At 37.7% G+C, this 18,699-nt stretch overlaps 1 protein-coding gene across 5 annotated transcripts in view; it reads left to right on the top strand.

The window, feature by feature from the left end:
* SATB1 (SATB homeobox 1) overlaps positions 1-18,699 on the top strand; it is a 92,112-nt gene that overhangs the window by 49,764 nt on the left and 23,649 nt on the right. For all 5 annotated transcript variants that reach the window (XM_053945363.1, XM_053945353.1, XM_053945345.1 and 2 more), the window contains 2 exons: positions 7,106-7,318; positions 15,577-15,732. In XM_053945363.1, coding sequence (XP_053801338.1) covers positions 7,106-7,318; positions 15,577-15,732 — 369 coding nt within the window. The remainder of the gene's footprint in view (positions 1-7,105; positions 7,319-15,576; positions 15,733-18,699) is intronic.

The raw sequence follows: 18,699 nt of genomic DNA, 5'->3' as shown, positions 1-18,699 counted from the left end.
TAAAATATTAATTATTAATACTCTAAAGTATTAAAGCAATAGTGGTACCTTCATGTTACAGTGGTTTGCAGCTGCCATCTTACCTGGACAAAAAGGCAAGCAAGTAATTCAGAAAATAAAGTTTATTTTATATTTACTTCTTTCTCAGGTTTGCATAAAAGCACATTGTTTTATCTGAACTTTCCCCTCTCTGAAGTGGTCAGTTTTTGTCAGTTAGTTTTGCATACAGCCTTTCTTTTTTTTTTTTTTTTTTTTTTGTTCATAAGCAATACTTGTTACCTGAAAAACAAAGATGAGTGCTTCTGACTGGACATTGAATTTATATGGCAGAGTAGGAGAAAATGCTCTTTCAATGTGAAGAATGCAACTGTAGAAAAAGATTTCTAGTGCAAATACTGATTCTTTAATATTAGTATTATTTCACTAAATATATATTAAAATATGTATTGCTATGTATTTTTCTTACTACAAATGTTATTAAATATTTGTTTAAAGTTCAATTCTTCCCCAGACTTTGTGGTTAACCAACTTGGTACAATGTGTTGAAAGTGACCCAGAACTGACAGGAAACCCCAAAATGAACATTGAAAACAATTCCCTAATGAAATATTCCCTATATGAAATACACCCATATATTTCGGCAATTTTCAATCAAATCTATATGAAAGAACACAGAGCAGTATACCTACATTCTACAAGTTGTTTTTGCTAATCAAGTTAGTATTTGCTGTTAGCTAGGTAAGATTTTGCAGTATTTGTTATGTTTTGTGGCAAACATAACGAGCAAAAAGGAAAAATACTAGGAGCCTAGAGAGTGTCAACCTCAGTTTTGCCAAGAAAAATATCTCAGCATACTTTTTATATGAAGCAAAGCCCCACTGAAATACAGAGTAGTTTATTGCGGGTGCATTTCACCTTAACAAACCTGGAAATTGTTAATTTTATCCACAGTGACAGCTAATATCCAAGGGTAAACACAGGTACCAGCAATTCTTACATGAAAACTTTAAAAATTTGTGCTGCTTGCTGTATTTCTGAATTCCTCACAGCTTATTATTCAAGGATACATCACATTGAGCTAAAATTCAGATAGTACTTTAATAACTGATGCTGTTGAGGAGTTATTTTCTAATAGTGATGTAATATCCTAAGCTTTTTTTTCTTTTTTTCTGGAAAAGTAAAAATGCTTGTTTAAATTCATGTTCTGTTTTCTGAGATAGAAAGCTGACTCAGGCTTGCCACTGACATTTTTGAAACTGTCATAAGCATATTTGAGCTGTGTCCAGGGACCATATCATGCCATCAGTTTCTAAAGACATAAGAACTCTCTGAAACTGGTTAGGAGTTCTGTACAAAGAAAACCGTGGTGTCAAGATACAGTCTCAGATGAAGGGAGAGATTTGCTTTCACTGTAAAAGTTAAGGAAGGAAGCAATCTATAAATTAAGAGTTATTTAGCTTAATGTTTAGGCAATAAAATGGACTTTGAAATAGGCTGAAGATGCTTTTGTTTTTCAGACTTAGGCTCTACAATATGAATACAAAATTTGGTGATGATTTTGGGTAGGAAGTTTTTACCAGTACAGTGTGGTAATTCAACACTTAATCCTAATTTTCAAGATTTTTTAACTTGGCTGCAAAAACATCAACTAGAAATATTTCTGTCTTTCCACAACCCAAGGATTTGGCAAAAATACTTCTGAGAACTGAGTGTCTCTTTTTTTAACTGATATTAATTAGCTATAAAGCAGAAAAAAACCCCCCTCAGCTACAACTTAGAAGTGTGTCCTTAAGAAAGAGTGTGACTGTAATGTGTTCTTGAATAATTTCCCCCCCACCCTGAAGTTCCAAATGGTAATTTCAAAACTGAATTCTCAGGAATGTGCCTTGTAAACTTTAATCAAGGTCCAGATACCTATAACTTCAATGAAATAACTTTCACATCTATACAGGCACAATAGGACAACTGTTGCAGAGAGCAGAAGAAGTTTTGGTGGGAGGAATTTCTCTGTGGTCCTTCTAGGAAATCTTCAGAGTACAGTAGGATCTGAAGTTTTGCATGTCCTTCAGCAGTTGTTATTCCAACTCACTGGATGCAAAGAAACAGGTTGAATCCTGTTAGCACCTCCTTTCAGCGCACCGTGGAAAATTTTGTTGAGTTAGTACTTGTGCAGGCAGATCTGAGTTTCACCTCAAGCAAGGTGTCCAAAGGTCACCAGTCTGCCAGGATAATTTTGGTAAATTGAGACACTTATGTTTCTGTTGCCAGTTCATCAAATTAATAAATACAATATTTTGTTTTTGTTTTAGCTGATGTCATTGCACTGTGCAGATACCACTACTGTCTTGAAAGAGCAAGTTCAGTATTTTTTTGTGCTTTGAAGGCTAGAAAATGGTATTTGTGATCAGTTTGCTGCCCTGGGTAGCCCCAGGCAGCCAGGGTGACAGTGATGATGCATTGGGGTAGCCCCCTAGAGTGTGGTGCCACAGGCCCCTGTCAGCAGAGAGGCTCCTCCTGCTCTTTCAAATATTAAGTTAAACTGGGAGTTCCTCTACTCTGTTTTGTTCTTAAAGCTGGAGTGCAACATCAACATTTGTTGGGCTGAACTGACCTCAGAGCCCTAAACAAATAAATAAACTCCTCTCCCATTTGTATTTTGTGTTTTTAAATGTTACCATGAGTCAGGAAGCGAAAGGCTTGGGTTCCCACAACCAGTCTGACATTTGACTGGAAGATGTAGCTTAGCATGGTGCATGGCAGGGTGACGAGCCCGCACTGTGTGAGAAAGGAATTATGTTAGTCATGGTTGTGGTTGGAACTGGAACTGGGGGCTGCCTGTCTCTGTTTGTATACACTTTCAGCTGTAAGGTTTGTTGCAGGGACTTGGGTGCTGTTATATGGAGGTGACCTCGTGGCTCTGTCTTCATGAAAGAAGGAAGAGTGCTTTTTGCCGCTTTTCCGTGTCTGAATTTTGATACTCTTCTTTTTCCCACAAGTGACATCATTTAATCTGAAGGTTTCTGAATATTTCTCAGTGTTTCTCACTTTTCTCACTCCGTTCTTTCTTGAGCCTCATGGTTGTTTAAAACATTAGCTGCCAGGATGTACTGTCTTTTGTTCATGTATAATGCCTTTTCTCATATGTGAAAATTTCTGTGTATTTAGGACTGTTCTCATGCTAATTCTGGGCAAATGCTATTTCAAAGGAGAATGCTTGGATGCACTAAACGGCTCTGTGTAATTGTAAAACAAAATCTAAGTTTACACAAACCACCTTCTCAGGCACTACTTTTTTTTTTTCCCTTCCACTTTGTCTTTGGCACACTTTATTTTCCAGTAAAATGAAAAATGAAGATGGATTATTCAAAATTGATAACAGTAATGGACCATCATGTAATGTTTTATTGAATTTGAGTTCTGTAAATTATGTGGTAGAGAGAAATTTGCCTGCTTAAATATAACAGAAATTGCCACTGTATTCATATAATTCTTCATAGTGTAATTTAAGAAAAAGTACACTATCCATATCACTATTGAATAAAAGGTAAAAAGGTGCTATTACACTATCATGACAGCTCTCCTCTTGCTACTAAGCGACATAGATAAATGTGTCTGCTTATAACTTACTTGGCTAGGTTCCAGGCTTGGGAGTGGAGTTTGGGAGTAATCTTCCACCTGGACATGGGATAGGAGGGCCCTGCAACCAAGAGGGATAGTATTCAGGGATATTCTGCATGTTTGGGAAGGTTTGGGCAAATTGCATGTTTCTTCTGGAAGCTTTAAAGTTCTATCACGCTGATAAAAATCTGTTTGAATCAGTGATTATGTTCAAGGAGGAGACAAACTGGGGGCCAGACAGGCAGTGTTTTTGTTCATATTTGCAGACACTTTAATTTATCTCCATTTTTAAAGAATTTGTAATGAGCTTTTGAAAGCCTTGATAATTTTTATTGAACATTTTTGTGCCATTAGTAATGAGTAATACTTGTGATGACATGTAAACTTCCTTTTTTTTTTCAATGGAACCTGGAAATATTTTTTAAAAATACATTTCCTTTGCAAAGAGAATACAAGGGAGGAACAGTGATAAGGGCTCTGAGCCTACCAGTGTTTATAATCTCTTTGCAAAACAAGCTTAGTTTTTATGCAATTAACAGTATCGGGAGTACAGTATCGGGAGATCACACCAAGACTAGTATCCTGGAAAACCAGTTCGAGCTTGGTAAAATGAACAGTTAGTCTGTGCACATCAGCACAGGCCACAATGTGAAAGCCAGTATTTTCTTTCTAGGATTTTCCCATTGTACATCTTGTCTAACAACTTTTAGCTAAAGTTTTGTGCTCAAAAATTGAAGTAGCAGCAACGAAATAATATATGAAGCAGGCAAACTGTGTTCTAAGACTGCCTGCCCTGGTACTACATCTTCATTTTCATGGGTTTTCCTCACATATTCTGACATTTAGGTTAAGAGCCTAGAAGCAAACTCCTCCTTGCCTTCTTCATGCTCTGTCATCTCCCCTCCTCTCTCTGTATTGCTGTCCTCTGCTCTGCTTCCAGCTCAGACAAAGAGTCATGACAGTGATTGGGCAAGAGAGGAAAATCAATACTTAGTGTCATTTCTAATCACCAAGAGGTGTCCCACAGCAGTGGAAATGCAGGCAAGTGTTAAAAAAAAAAAAAAAACAAAAAACAAAAAACCACCAACAGCATTTACTTTATTTACTTATTTCACTGAAGAGGGAAAAGTTATACAAGTAAACCAGTCTTTTCTAACTTTTTTAGCTGTCCACTATGTGGCTAAGGCTTATAAAAGCAAATATTTTCTATTATGGGCTAAAGTATTTTTTAAGGACATTTCCTCTGGCTGACAGTGGGGTGGCTGTTTGTAAGGCGTCTTCTCTCCTGATAATGATCAGTCCACTTGAGTTTAGTTTTTCTTGCTCATTTTTTCATGGAGAGATGTCTATAGCACAGAAACACTCAGAAATCACACATGTTTACAACTACCTAAAAGGAGATGAACGATGTGGGCTTTGGTCTCTTCTGCCAAGTAACAAGCAACAGAGTGAGAGAGAATGTTCTCAGGTTATGTCAGGGGATGTTTAGATTGGATATTAGAAAGAATTTCTTCTTCGAAAATGTTGTCCAGCACTGGAACAGGCAGACAGGGAAGTGGTGGAATAACCATCCCTGGAGGTATCTAAAAGACATATAAATGTGGCACTTGGGGACGTGGTTTAGTGGTGGGCTTGGTAGTGCACGGTTAATGGATGGACACAATGATCTTAAAGGTCCCTTCCAACCTAATTTTTTCTATTATGTTCTCCATATCCTGTGCTCTACAGGCAGCTTTGCCTTGTCTCCAGTAGAACAAAATCATTTTGTACCTCCTCTTGAGGTGGATTGTGTAACCCTATCACTAACAAACATTGGTAACTGTGGGTTTGAGTACTTAAAAGTAGAAAAAATTATAGACACAAATTTATTTTCCATGTTTGCTAATGAGTAAATTTATTATTAGACTAACCATTAAGAAAAAAAATTAAAACATTACCCAAATGCTACTTTTGTCAGTAACTTGTTTATTTACCCTCTGAGAAATTTATGCCTGGATACCAGAAAACAGGAGGGATCATGAAAAGTGGTAAGAAAGAATCCCCCAATATTATGTTTTTCTATCCTCCTCTGAAATATTTTTCATGCTTAATGCTGGAAAGACTGTTTGTTTTTTTCCATCCCATTTCCCTGTTATGTGTGCAGGCACTGACAGGGCCATGAGGACCACACTGGCTGAGGTGTAGTGGTTGATACCCCTGTCCTCATCGCCTGACAGGGAAGTGCAGAGCTCACACCACACTGGGTGGGCCCTAGACCTGCCTAAGCACAGCTGCTTGAGAGCAGTGGCTTTGCAGCAGCACCTCCCTAAGGGTCTTTTGCCTGAAAGGATAAGACCTTTGAGAGAGGTGACAACTTCCACAGGTGCTGTGGGCATCAGACTTCCCAAAAAGATTCCCTTGGCCATATCATTCTCTTGTACCCCCTTAGGAATATATATTCTCAGTCAGTATTGCCTATCTTAGTTTTGGCTTTTTATTGTCTGCTTCCCTCTCTCTATTTACCCCTCCATTATCCTGAATAACTTACAACAGTTCTTTAGGAAAAGAAACATTGGGTTACTTTATTGCTTGAAATTCCCATGTGTGTTTCCTTGTTATACTATGAGTAAGAGCCTCCCATGCCAATCCTCTCTCTTTCCCAGCATGGCAACAATATTTATTCTTAGTAGTCCACATCTGGTTTTCCAAAAGTTACCTTTCTTATCACCATCTTGTTAATCCAAGACAGCAGACCATTTTGAATGCCTGAATATTTAAAAGGAGAATCTGACAGGGAGAGGAGGTGTCAAGAACCTGTTGACATTAAATATAAATAGTCCAGGCAATGGACTGTTTGAGGATTAGGGTTATCCTCATGAAGAGAGAGGAAGGTGCAAGAAGAAGGCGGAGCGTGACAGCATCCAGCGAGTTTCCTTACTTGTTAAACTCCAATATGCAACTCTTAGAAAGAAATATTGACTTATAAAAAATATGGCCCTGAGTCAGTGAAGCAGTACTTTAGGAACCTTGCAAGTTTATAGTTTCAGATTAGTTGTGAAATATCACATCCTTTCAAAGATCTATTTAAGTCGCTAGAAATGTGGAAAGCCTTTTTTTAAGGTTGGGTATGCATTTTGCCTGTGAAGCTTGAGAACCCCCCAGTGTATCTCACTTACCCTTAATGTCTCGTGATTATCTGTGAACTGTGAAAGATATCATGGCAAGTTAAGCCAGTAAAAGGAGGAAGACGTATTAGGAAGATTCAGTTTATGTTGTATTTAAAATAGATGCTTAATAAAATTAAGGGTACAATTGAGGCTCTCTTCTCTGCTACCTAAAATGCCATTAATATAATCCTATGTGGAGTGAACTGTGCATTTGCTGTTCTCATTCCCAGACTATAGGTAAGAAGAATGAGGGCTGATGAGCAGTGGCTTCACAGAGGGCAGTTTTACAGACACTCACCTAGGCTAACTCTCGAGCCTATTTTTTTCTTCCTTCCTTACAGGGCTTGCTCTCAGAAATACTCCGAAAAGAAGAGGATCCCAAGACTGCCTCGCAGTCCTTGCTGGTAAATCTTCGGGCTATGCAGAACTTCTTGCAGCTGCCGGAAGCAGAACGAGATCGAATTTACCAGGATGAAAGGGAAAGGAGCTTGAACGCAGCCTCTGCGATGGGCCCGGCACCTCTCATAAGCACACCGCCCAGCCGCCCTCCACAAGTAAACCTCTCTCTCTGCCTTTGGGATTTGCTTGTTGTGTTCTCTCACTGTCCCTCTGGGTGAGACCTTTCTGAAAAAGAAGAAACCTTTTGCTGTTGCACTTTTTAAACACTCTCAGAATCATTACTTGCAGTGCATATTGCAAATTAAATTTAAGAAATATAATGGATGATAGTAGCACTTTATTACTACCTATTTTCTAATTTTAAGATAAATTCTATCCATTATGGTTCCTACAGAATTTTTTGCTCATTTTATTGAGGTACAAGCTTTACTGGGCACGGAAGATAATCGCTTTTAGCTGTCATCTTTTCTTAAAATTCTTAGGTTCTTAATGTTATAACTTCAGATAGGGATTTTGAAGGATTTGGACCATTAAGCTGAGAGGGAATGAAAACAGAAGTGTGAGTACCTTCTAGTGCCTTAAAAATTTTTTTTCCAGAAAGCAAACAGGTAAAATTAAAGTGATGAGGGGAAGAAGATCCCGTCCCAAAATGCTCGGCATGCTTTTACCATCTTGAGCTACTGACAACTGCTTAAAATAACAGCTTGCTATATTCATTGCTCTGAATGATTTGGATATGTTCATTAAAGCTTCATGTAGTACCTGTTAAAATGAAACTCCTATTGATTTCTCTAAAATTTATTTTATTTAATTCTTCAAAAATTACAGAGTTTGATAGAGTAGGATCGAGAGATTCAATGGGGCAGTCCTTGTGTGGATCAAGGAAACTGGTGCTTGTTTTAAGGTATATGAGAAATGCATGTGAGCCATAGGAATGCACAGGCTTTCCACAAAGAAACATGGTTCACTCCAAAACCTGTATATTTTCAGAAATACTCTGCGTTGCTCTGGCTCAAGGTTGTACTTATGCAAGGAGAATCCAAACTGATCTGCAGATATATGGGAATCATGCTGTATACACAGTCCAGTTTTGCTAAACAAAGCAAAGCTTTAGGATTGTGTGAATTTTGTGACGGGTGATTTTTTGACAAAAACAGCAGGTTTTTGTTATCCAGTCATAGGCTTGTGACTGTGACTATGTTCCATACCCATTCAGAATGCTATAAATTCCTCTTGAGATTATTTTTCTAAGTTTCCTTCAGCTAATGGATACTAAGGACCACACTAAAGTAACGAATAACAAAATTGTAGGAGGGAGGACAGAAGATCACCTTGACCTGCTGCAGTACTTTCCACAACAGAAGAAATTTTTAGCAGAAAAAACAGACTGTACTAATGGTGTAGTTTTTGTTGTCATTAACTGAGTTTAGTCTATAAAATCCACTATAGATATGCTTCAAGATAAAGGACAAAAATCTATTTACATAGTAATGCTTTTGTGGGAAATAGTTAAATAGAGATAACTGTTTAAAATAACATTTGAGTTTGTTTTAATATCTATACCTGCTCCCACAGCCCAGGTAATTCAGAGCCAAGGCTAACCCTCCTTCTTAACTTATCTCTTTCTGCCAAGGTAATGTCTCACTCTGTCTCAAGTGGTCTTGGGCAATTTCACAGCTAAAGAACAGAGTTAATTACAGGACCTTCCTGAAGGATGTCAAGTCAGAGGTAGTCCTTGTACTGGTTTTAATTCACACTTTAAACTGTATAAATCCCTTGCAGCCAGAAAGAAAGTGAGACTTAGGGGTTTTCTTCTGACAAAACATACTGTAAGTCCAGATTCGGTGGGAAAGGGGGGCTAAATCTATCTGTCTCTACTGTGCTCTTGTTCATAATTACATTTCATTTTTTTAGTGTGAGTCAGGAGTATAGTTAACCTAATTGTGACAGTTCAAAGTGGAAACAGCATACGTTTTTGTTTTAATCCTTTTCAAAAGGAAAGCAAGTTTACAAGGAAACATTATAGACTAATTCTTGAGGTCTACAGAACAAAGCACTTATTTTTCCAGTTGTTGTGCTGTTCTCTGTCATTCAGCAAAACACTCACGTTTTCCCTAGTGAATAGATTGAGAATGTTGAAACCTCTGAGTTGTGATTCTTTGTGACCTTCTTACATGTTTCCAGAATTCCCCACCATAAACATCTGAAGCACTTTTCACCTGCTGCTAAGTGTTCAGAGTCCTAAGTTTGAAAATTGAAATATCTGTGTTGGTAAGATAACTACAATACTTGATGTTTGAAATAATAGTGAAATTGTCCTAGTTGTAAGACTGGCAAGTATAACTTTACAAATCACAGCAGAAATAAATTACAGTCAGGATACTGCAAAATTTTCAGTGCAAACTGCTACTGTGATACCTTCCCCAAAATGTCCACAGTTTATTGAATATTTGATGCTAAGGAAATAAAACTACTATCATCCTTGCTACTAAATTTATTATAAGAAATTATTTAAAGATCACTTTGCAGGAATACAGCATAATATTTTTCCAGCTTGACTGTGAGCTTCTCGGATAACCATTGAAAGAGAAAACAGACCGTTTATCCTAACAGAATTTACACAAGAGCCAACATATTTAATATTAAATCTTTAGACCAGTGCAATGTTTGAAACAATTAAACTATGAAACCATGTAAAATGGGAGCTAATATGCCACACATGAAGGTTTATTTTGCAATTGCAAGTTATCAGTTTCGGAAGGATGTGAAAATAAACATCCTGAAAAGGATCTATTTTGCATTTTTGTGTTGCCAACTGGTGGCCAGACAGTAGAGCAGACTTAACCATTTAGCAACTGAGCTTGTTCTGTGTAAATTTTGCATTCTCTTGTATGCAAAAACAGAAATTGTGACCTTGCAGGTCTGATTGGATAGTAGGAACTCACCAAGCATAAACCTTGGTGTCTGACTTAGAAGGAACACTGTTGAATTTATCTCATTTTTACAGCATTCTCACTAGTTGCTACTTGAGCTAATGTATCTGGATTGTTTCCAATTCTTTTTTGAAATCCTTTAAGAAGCTCTTTGTCCCCGTTACTTCTCCCTTTCTCTCTGACTTAAACAAAATGCAAAATCTTACTTTTTTTTTTTTTAATTGAAATCATTAGCCTCTAATGCATGAGCTTTTGGGATGCGTATATAGCCCTCTAAGCTGGTCAAGTTGTAAAAGTCTGCTACTATCTTCCACACTGGTGGACTGAGCACAAGGAGACGGCGTACACAAGGATTTTTCCCTTGGACATTGTTCGAGTTGCCACCCCTGGGGCAGAAGCCTGTCTGTCAGGCTGTTTCCTGGGGCACTGGAATTTATAAGTATTAGCATCTCCATCAGGTAGGTACTGCATGGAGACATCGTTTAACCTCTGCAATCTAGAAGGAAAGGAAAAGGTCCTTTCATGTTCTATTTATTTTAATAATTTCTCCCCATTCTTCAACACCTTCATCTTGCAGATCACCCCACAGAGGCCTTTTTGGGGTATTCCTAGGTCAGGCTGAGAGAACGAGTCTATTGCATGTTATGTGGAAATGAGAGAATCTGGGGATACTTTAGAGGATGATGAGGTGCTAGGGATGGCCTTTATGTAAGGGCAGTTTGGGATGTGGAGGGAAGATGATTCCCCCCTCCTCTGTACAATTTGTGGAGGAGGATAGAGATAGCCAAGTTACAGATTTTCTTTTCCAAAATATTCTGCTTAAAGGTTTTTAGCCATCCTGCAGTTACAAGCACTTTTTTCTCAACACAAGTAATCCCCATTTCCGCAGAGCTGAGGAAGAAATCTTTCTTGCCACCCATATTCCCTGAAGAAAATTTGTGTTAACTCTTGAGGCCCGTCATCATCCTGTGTAAAAATAGAGTACATGTAATGTCAAGAGTAGAATATTATTTTAATAAGGCAATGTTTTAAGAAGTAGCCAAAATCTTGCATGAGTCATGGTTCTAGGTATTCATTGACCAAAACCTTCATCTCATAAATACAATCCTGGTCTCTCTAACTGCAGATAAATTACAGTTCCTTCAAGTTAAAGCAATCGTGGGTTGGGTCTCAGAGATAAGATGTTACTCTTGAAAGACTGCTATCTAGGAGAACACTACTTTGGTGGTGTTTGAGGACCAGTGAATCTCCATTGCAAGAAGTTCTGGATAACACCAGCTTCCCTGAAACTTTATGGTGGAGTCCCATATGCATGTGCCATGTATCACCACCAACAATTTTTTTCTATTTTTTTTCAAGTTGGCAAAATTTTAGATTTAGGTTGATAATCTTTGTGCCAAGTTGCATTTTAACAAAAGTAAAATGAACAAAATAATAAATGCAATCCTCTCCTCCCACCCCCACAAAAACCACCATGGAGGAGAGTTAATGGAAACCCTGACACTTAACTATAACTGCACTTCCAGGCGCCACTGTAATAATGGAGTAGTAAACCTTGTCCTGATAAAAGCTGTTCTGAAAGCAACAGCGTTTATTGTACCTCCTCTGCTATTTGCAGAGCAGAACTGAAAAGTAGTTTGTTTTGCCTGGAATGAACTACTTTATGAATTTTAATGTACAATGTAATATTAAAAGCTAAACCAGGATTAAAGAAGATTTTTGTTCCCAAGCTAAAACAGTACTTATGAGAATGTGTTATATAAGATTTTTTTGTTTCAGTTTCGATGGGGAAGGAATGAACTTCCGTGTTTGTGAAACCTCTTCATACTGGTTATTCCTTCTATGACAACAACTTACCCTTTTTTTAGGAAAATTGAGTTAATCCAGAACTTCTTACTGCTGTAATCAGTCTTATTTGATGAGAAGATATATCTGGGTAGGCCAGGAGGAGATGGAAATGTTATTTTGTTTCAAGTATTCTTAGAAGACTAGATTGATTGGTGATAGGAAGATGGCCAAATGAATTCCTGATTCTCAGTGTGTTGCATTTGTAAAATAATGCTCCCCTCTTCAGTCAGTATTTGCAAAATTTGGTTACTAAAAAAAAAAAAAAAAAAAAAAAAAAACTAGCTGATCTATGGTTTCTTTCCTAAACAGAAAATGTGGCTGTAGGTGTGGGTGGGGTGGGAGGTTGTGCTTAAGTGTGGATGAGATGAGAGATTATGTTTTGTTTTGTTTTTCTCTCCAAAATGAATACTTTTTCCACCTCCTCTCCCAAGTCCTGAAGTTGCACCGTTGAGAGCTTTTTTGTTTTCTGTTGGGTTTTTTTGAGGAGGAGGGTGTTTTTTCAACCCAGCTTCAAACAGCCTCTGTCTTGAACTCAATTTTAAATTCAACACAACAGCCTGGATGCTGCTTATGTATAAATTATGAAACAGTTATATGTATGGATATTCTCCAAGAGGTTAATTGGCATTATTGCATGGAATTCATCAGACCAGAGAAGACCAATAGTCCATCTAGACCAGCCAGAGTCTATACCTGATCTTTGAAGAGAAATTATTAAGACACAGGAGAAGAATTTTTATACTTGAGTTGGAGAGGGAGAAGGTATGACTGCAAATCACAACTCTAGGTAATCCCCAAACCCATCATTTTATAACTTTAAGACTTTATTCCCCTGAAGATCTTTGGGCTAATACTGCTTTTTGATGCAGATATTTGTGTTTTCTGAATTCAATTAGTGTTCCCTAATTAAATATCAACAGAAGGCAATAGGAGTTTGTTTGTTTGTTTTAACTTTGATGACATATTAGATGCTGTTGAATTTATTGTACCTGTATAAAGACAGATGTGATTTGAAAACCAGAATGAGGATTTTCAGTAATTCCCTTGGGTTAAATGCATATCCACATTAAATTGGACATTGAGAAGTGTGAACCGAGTAGCATAGTTTAAATTATGTCTACAGCATGGTGTGTGATAGTTTTTGATGGTCTGCATGTTCGCAGCTCAGTTAAGTGATCTGTGAAGTACTGCTACAACATGAAGCTGTCCTTTGAAGCTCAGTAGCAATCAAAAAGGCAGTGTGCTTACAGAAGAGACACATTTTGATCAAGATCACAAGAGCAAAGTGTTTCCTTCCCAAAAAACTTGTGTATGCTAGCTGAATACCTTCATCTTTTCATCTTCCTCTTGGGTCCTTCAAAGATTAGTTTCAAGTTAAAATTATTTCTGGGGAGAAGGACTGAAATTTGTTTCCCAAAATTTAAACCCAAGGTTCAAGAAGGCATGTTGACAAAGCCATCACTTTTTCATTCTCTAATTTAGCTTAGGCTGATTTTTACAGAAAAATGCACAGAAATAAGTCTGTCTTCAGTTGTATGTTTAACATCCCCACCAGTTGTCAGTTATCTTCTATCATGTCCTTCTTATTTAAAGGTTATAAAATTGCCACTGATTTTGTATTTTTAAATTATTTCACCGTATGATGTTTAGGAGATGCACTTGCTCTTGCAGTCCTGTACTGATTTGTCTGGTGTGAGGCATACCTTTTCCTGCTCTGCAGTAGGAAGGAGAGAGTTTCATGGTGCTGCTCCTCACTGCCTGCTGCCAGGTGCCTCAAATGTTTCTCAGTAGCCTTTGGTCCAGGCTTGGCCATCCTCTTCTGCAATGTCTCTGCTACTGCAGAAAAAGACATGGCTGCAAAGTACTAATTGTTTTTAGATGAAAAAAAATCACATGATTACCTGTATGCCACATTCTGGGATTTTTCTCTATTTCTACTTAGGACCCTTGTTTTCAGACACCAGAAAGTGCTAATGCCTGCCCTAATAGGGGCAAGGGGAAGTGCTTGTGGACACCTTGTTCTTCTGGTGTTTTGCCCCTTGTAGTTAATGGGCATGTGTTAGCACAGTTCCTGAAAAGCCTGATGGACAAATCTCATTCAGCAAAAGTGGCATGCACTCCCAGTTTCTGGGCTTGATTATTTTATATTAAAAGCACTATGGATGATAGCTAACACAAACTGAGCATGGCATTTCTAGGAAAAAATGGGCTGCTGATTTGCCTAAGTACATCTCTCATCCAAAGCCTTCAACTCTCCATATTGTGAGACCTGTGACATATGAAAGCTCATAGAGAGTGAGATTAGAAGATGAATTATCATGTTGTCATGGTTTCCTTTTGAACCTCAAGGGACTTCAGAGCACAGGAAGATGCTGACTTGCACTGGATCAAACTGATAGTGAAAGTGTGGGTTTAGACACGTACTTAAGAGTAGGCTGAATCACCTTCTGGAAGTGCTAGGCTCTGTCCATTAGACTTAGAATTAGCCTGAAGGACTGTCTTAAACTAGCTGTGTAACTTCAGCTCTCAATAACCTCAGTATGAATCAGTAGGTTAGAATTTAAATCTTAGGTTTGATTTTGTTTGCATCATCACCTTGTGGGTTCTTGGCAGAAATCCAGTTTTCCTTTCCTCTGATCCACTTTAGGATTAGTGGCCCATTAGGTCCACTGATCTTGAGCAAGTCTTGCAAAAGTAACTGCTAAAGACAGACGTTATCCTTAACTACTGAGAGTATTGTAGGATAAGCTGAGTACCTGCTGATTTTTTGTACCTCTCAACTGATATTGCAGAAACTGCAGTCTAACCTTGGTGGGATGATGCTTGGTGTTGAAACATCACTTCCATCATTTCCAGAGGATGAAGGAAAGGATAGTCTCCTGCACATCACGAAGCTACTGATTTATTTTTTTGTTGTTTTCCTTAATGCTGCAGATGCAGCATAAAGGTGGTACTGTAATCATTCTGTCTTGTTTACATGTTTGGTGTTTATTTAATCTGGACTGGAAGAAGAATAAATATTTGATGTATGTAAGTGAAATACAACTAGAATCAGTAGCTTTAAGAAAGTCCTATCTTGGTTTCATGAAGGAGTGGTTAAAGTATGCATTATTCTAAACTGTCTCTTAAAAACAGCTTAAGAACCAAACTGATAAGATAATTTTTTAAAAATTCAATCTAACGCCACAACTTTTCAACATTATCATGCATTTGAGTGTACTGGGCATAAGACATGAATCAAGATATATCTGTCAGATTTCTATTTCATTAGAGATTCTTTTATGTTGCACTTACAATTTTTATTTAATTTGTGTGGGGCAAAGAAATCATGTAAGGATTCACAAGTCTCTACAAGACTGACAGGTTTCCACCTAATTTATGATATTGAAATTTGCAGTGATCTGTTAATGGTAACTCGTATTTCAGATGCACTCACCTCTTACAATGCACTGAATTTTCCTGTTTCCCAATTGCTTGAACCATAGATGACTTACAATGTTTATTCTGCAAAACTCTGAAAGAATATCAGAGAAAGATTGGATAAAAGGAATAAAATGCAAAGGGGAACTGCTTAGGGAGGGAAAGAGAGGAAAATAACTTTTTCATAATGAAAAATGTCTCATATTTTCTAGGTCAAAACTGCTACTATTGCTACAGAGAGGAATGGAAAACCAGAAAACAATTCCATGAACATTAATGCTTCTATTTATGATGAGATTCAGCAGGAAATGAAGAGAGCTAAGGTGTCCCAAGCACTGTTTGCGAAGGTTGCGGCAACCAAAAGCCAGGTAAAATTCCCAGGGCTCAAAGAGCTCCATGTCCTGTGCACTTGTTCTCCCAGATCAGTTTCTATGTGAGTTAAAATGGGTAGCTGGGTCAGTGTATCAGCCCAGTACAACAACTCAGAGTTCCTTGCTGAGTCTGGAGGTAACCTCTGTTTCCCCAGGCAGGGTAGAGAAGCAGCTTCCTGAGATCTCTCACTCCCTTTTCCGCACCAGCCAGACACCTTCCCTGTGTGCCCATGGATTGTGGCATGGCTCAGAAGGGATATGAGGTTCATCAGTTCTTAGCTGGTGTGGATCAGGCAAAAGTAATGGTCAGGATCTGGGTATTGCTACCAAAGTCATCTTGAGGCTTTGGTGTTTTGCAATTACATGTGCTGCAATGAGGAATGCTGGGGTGCTGTATTTTTTGCAAAAAAAAAAAATTTTGACAGACCCACACATGAGTGTGGCTGTCAAAAAAAAAAAAAAAAAAAAAGAATACCAACAGAAAAAGACCCCCCAAAAATTACAGTTGTACAAGTTATAGCTGAGAAAATATGTATAATTTTGTGGAGCACAATGTTTGCTTGGTTGCATATGTATACGTTGCATATTCAGTTTTTTAGCCTTTGTTTTGTGGTTTCCTATTCTGTTTTCTTTAACTGAAGATTTTCTGTCAAGTTTAGTGGCAAAAGGGAAATCAGAAAGCACTTGTTGGGTGTGATTCTCATAAATGACATGTCTTCTGAGAAGGATCACTGGAGTATATGAATGCATTGATTTAAGTGAGAATGTACTCAAGAAGTAAAGGAAAAACATATAGAGAAATGAAAGACTACGGTTATACAAATGCTTGAAAGAAAAGGCACCAATGGTTGCAAATGTTGAATTTTCATATTAGATTAAGTGTTAAATGCACTTAATCACTTCTTTATTTTTCTAAAATTACTTCATAGAAAAATTCAGCATCCTCCAGGGAATGCTAGTGAAGCTCAGTTAGACTGATGTTTCTTGGGCCATCAGCATTTTAGTGCTGGTTTTCTTTTTAACAGGGCTTTAACTTTTGACTTCTGTGCTGTTCACATTTTGGAGTTCACTTCATTGTACAGAAAGGATGTTGTCTCTTAAGTTATATGGTGTAAGGAGCACTTAAAGGGATATTTTGGAAATGTTGTATCAAAATGATTAAACTCAAGCTGTGGACTGTAAAAATTATAGCTTTATAGGCCACATGCCTGCCTACCCTTCAATCACTGTCAAAGTGATAATTTCAACAATAATATGTTTCTTTTATTGTGGGATTCTAAACACCAAGTGCTGTTTAAACATTAAACTGAATTGTTTATGTTAGTGCTGTACTCAGTGTGTCATACATCAGGCCACTATAATCTCCCATGGAATGTAAAAATTCTATCATGAATCATGGCTTGTATATCAGAAATTACTGTAATTTTGATTGGAAATTACAGAGCTCTTGAAATGTTTCTAATTATGATAGAATGTTACAGCAGCTTCCAACCTGTGTACTCTTCACATGTCTTTATTTACATGTCAAAACTTGGGGTTAGAGAACTGTCCGTTTTCTGCACCTTCTCCTTTCCACTGCAGTCTTCTGTATGGCTAAGGTATGAAGCCAACCTGTCAGCCCACATAATTTTGTTCTGATCTGATTTGTGTGATAGTGTATTTATTTAAGTGCAAAGCCTTAAAATTTCTAGGTGGGTCAGCTCTTCCAGTGCTGACTTTCCAAGGGACAGGCAACCAAAATGAAGCCTGAAAGCTTCCAGAGGATGCAGTGCAGGTTTATTTGAGCATTGGTATAAAATTTAGATTCTTGTACAAACTTTGCTACTAAGTACTGAAAACAACACCAAACACATAGTTCTTTTCCATTTTATTCTGGTGATCATACCTGTGTTCTCAGGGGTTATTTTTCTTCCCAATTTCAGCAATGTAATGTTAATTTATGTGTCTAGCAAGTTTTCAGGTCTGTAGTTAGATAGTGTTATTTGTACCAGAAAGCTGCTTTGCAGAAGTAACCTCCTAGGTAGACTAGGATGTGCTGGGCCTTCTCAAACTAGCTGACTGTTAGTAACCCAATTAATAATCTTTGAATAGGTAGCACTGCCACATATACTAAAGGAGGTACACGTATTGTAAAAGATTCTCATTGGAACTCTTCAGTGGTATAAGTAAACATTTCTTAGGGCAAAAAAGTCTCCCTTGCACAAAAGGAGGCTTGTTCAAACATATTCTCTAAAAGAGCCTCTCTTGAGAGAAATCTCTTACTGATATTTTTTCAATTTGGAGGTATTGGTTCCATACTCAGAACTGGAAATCCTGAAACAACCCAAGTTATAGTAAAAAGTCTGAAGGACACATATTAGAACATGATGTGTTGGTTAACATTTTTGTTTTTAAAAATTGCTAAAATTGAACGTTGCTGATTTTATCTTATTTTGGATATCAAAAATTAATTTCTGAGTGCAGTCTGGAGTTGTGGTATAAAATCATATGTGACCTAAACCAGCTCTTAGAGAGGACAAAGGCCTAGAAGGCCTTGCCTTTTTTTTTTTTTTTTTTTTTTTTTTCCCTTAATAAACTGATTTGGGGCAACATTAGATTGGATGTCTAAGCAGCCAGCATCTGCAAGGTGGCTGGGCTTGCCTGAGCCAAGAGACTGCAGATAATGTTCTGCTGACTAGAGCACTTTGTACAGAATTGTTACTAAATGATGCGCTAGAGGAGTTTCTATTTGGGTAGCGCCAAGGTAAAAAACTAGCGTCTTCCCTTGCGCTGTGTTTGTGCCTTTGGCAAGAGTGGAACTGGAAATCCTGGGATAATCACTTCATTACAGTGAAAAGTCTGGAGGAAACATATTAGAAAATAATGTGTTTATTAACAGTTTTATTTTTAAATCCTCCTGAGTTGTGGAGGACCAACCGCATGTGGACCTGATGCTCAACAAAGCAGCTGGGTGCTGGGGCCTGC

Source organism: Vidua chalybeata, chromosome 1, assembly GCF_026979565.1.
Source record: "Vidua chalybeata isolate OUT-0048 chromosome 1, bVidCha1 merged haplotype, whole genome shotgun sequence".
Lineage (NCBI taxonomy): Eukaryota > Metazoa > Chordata > Aves > Passeriformes > Viduidae > Vidua > Vidua chalybeata.
The sequence above is the reverse complement of the archived record's forward strand: the minus strand, read 5'-3'. Positions and strand labels throughout refer to the sequence as shown.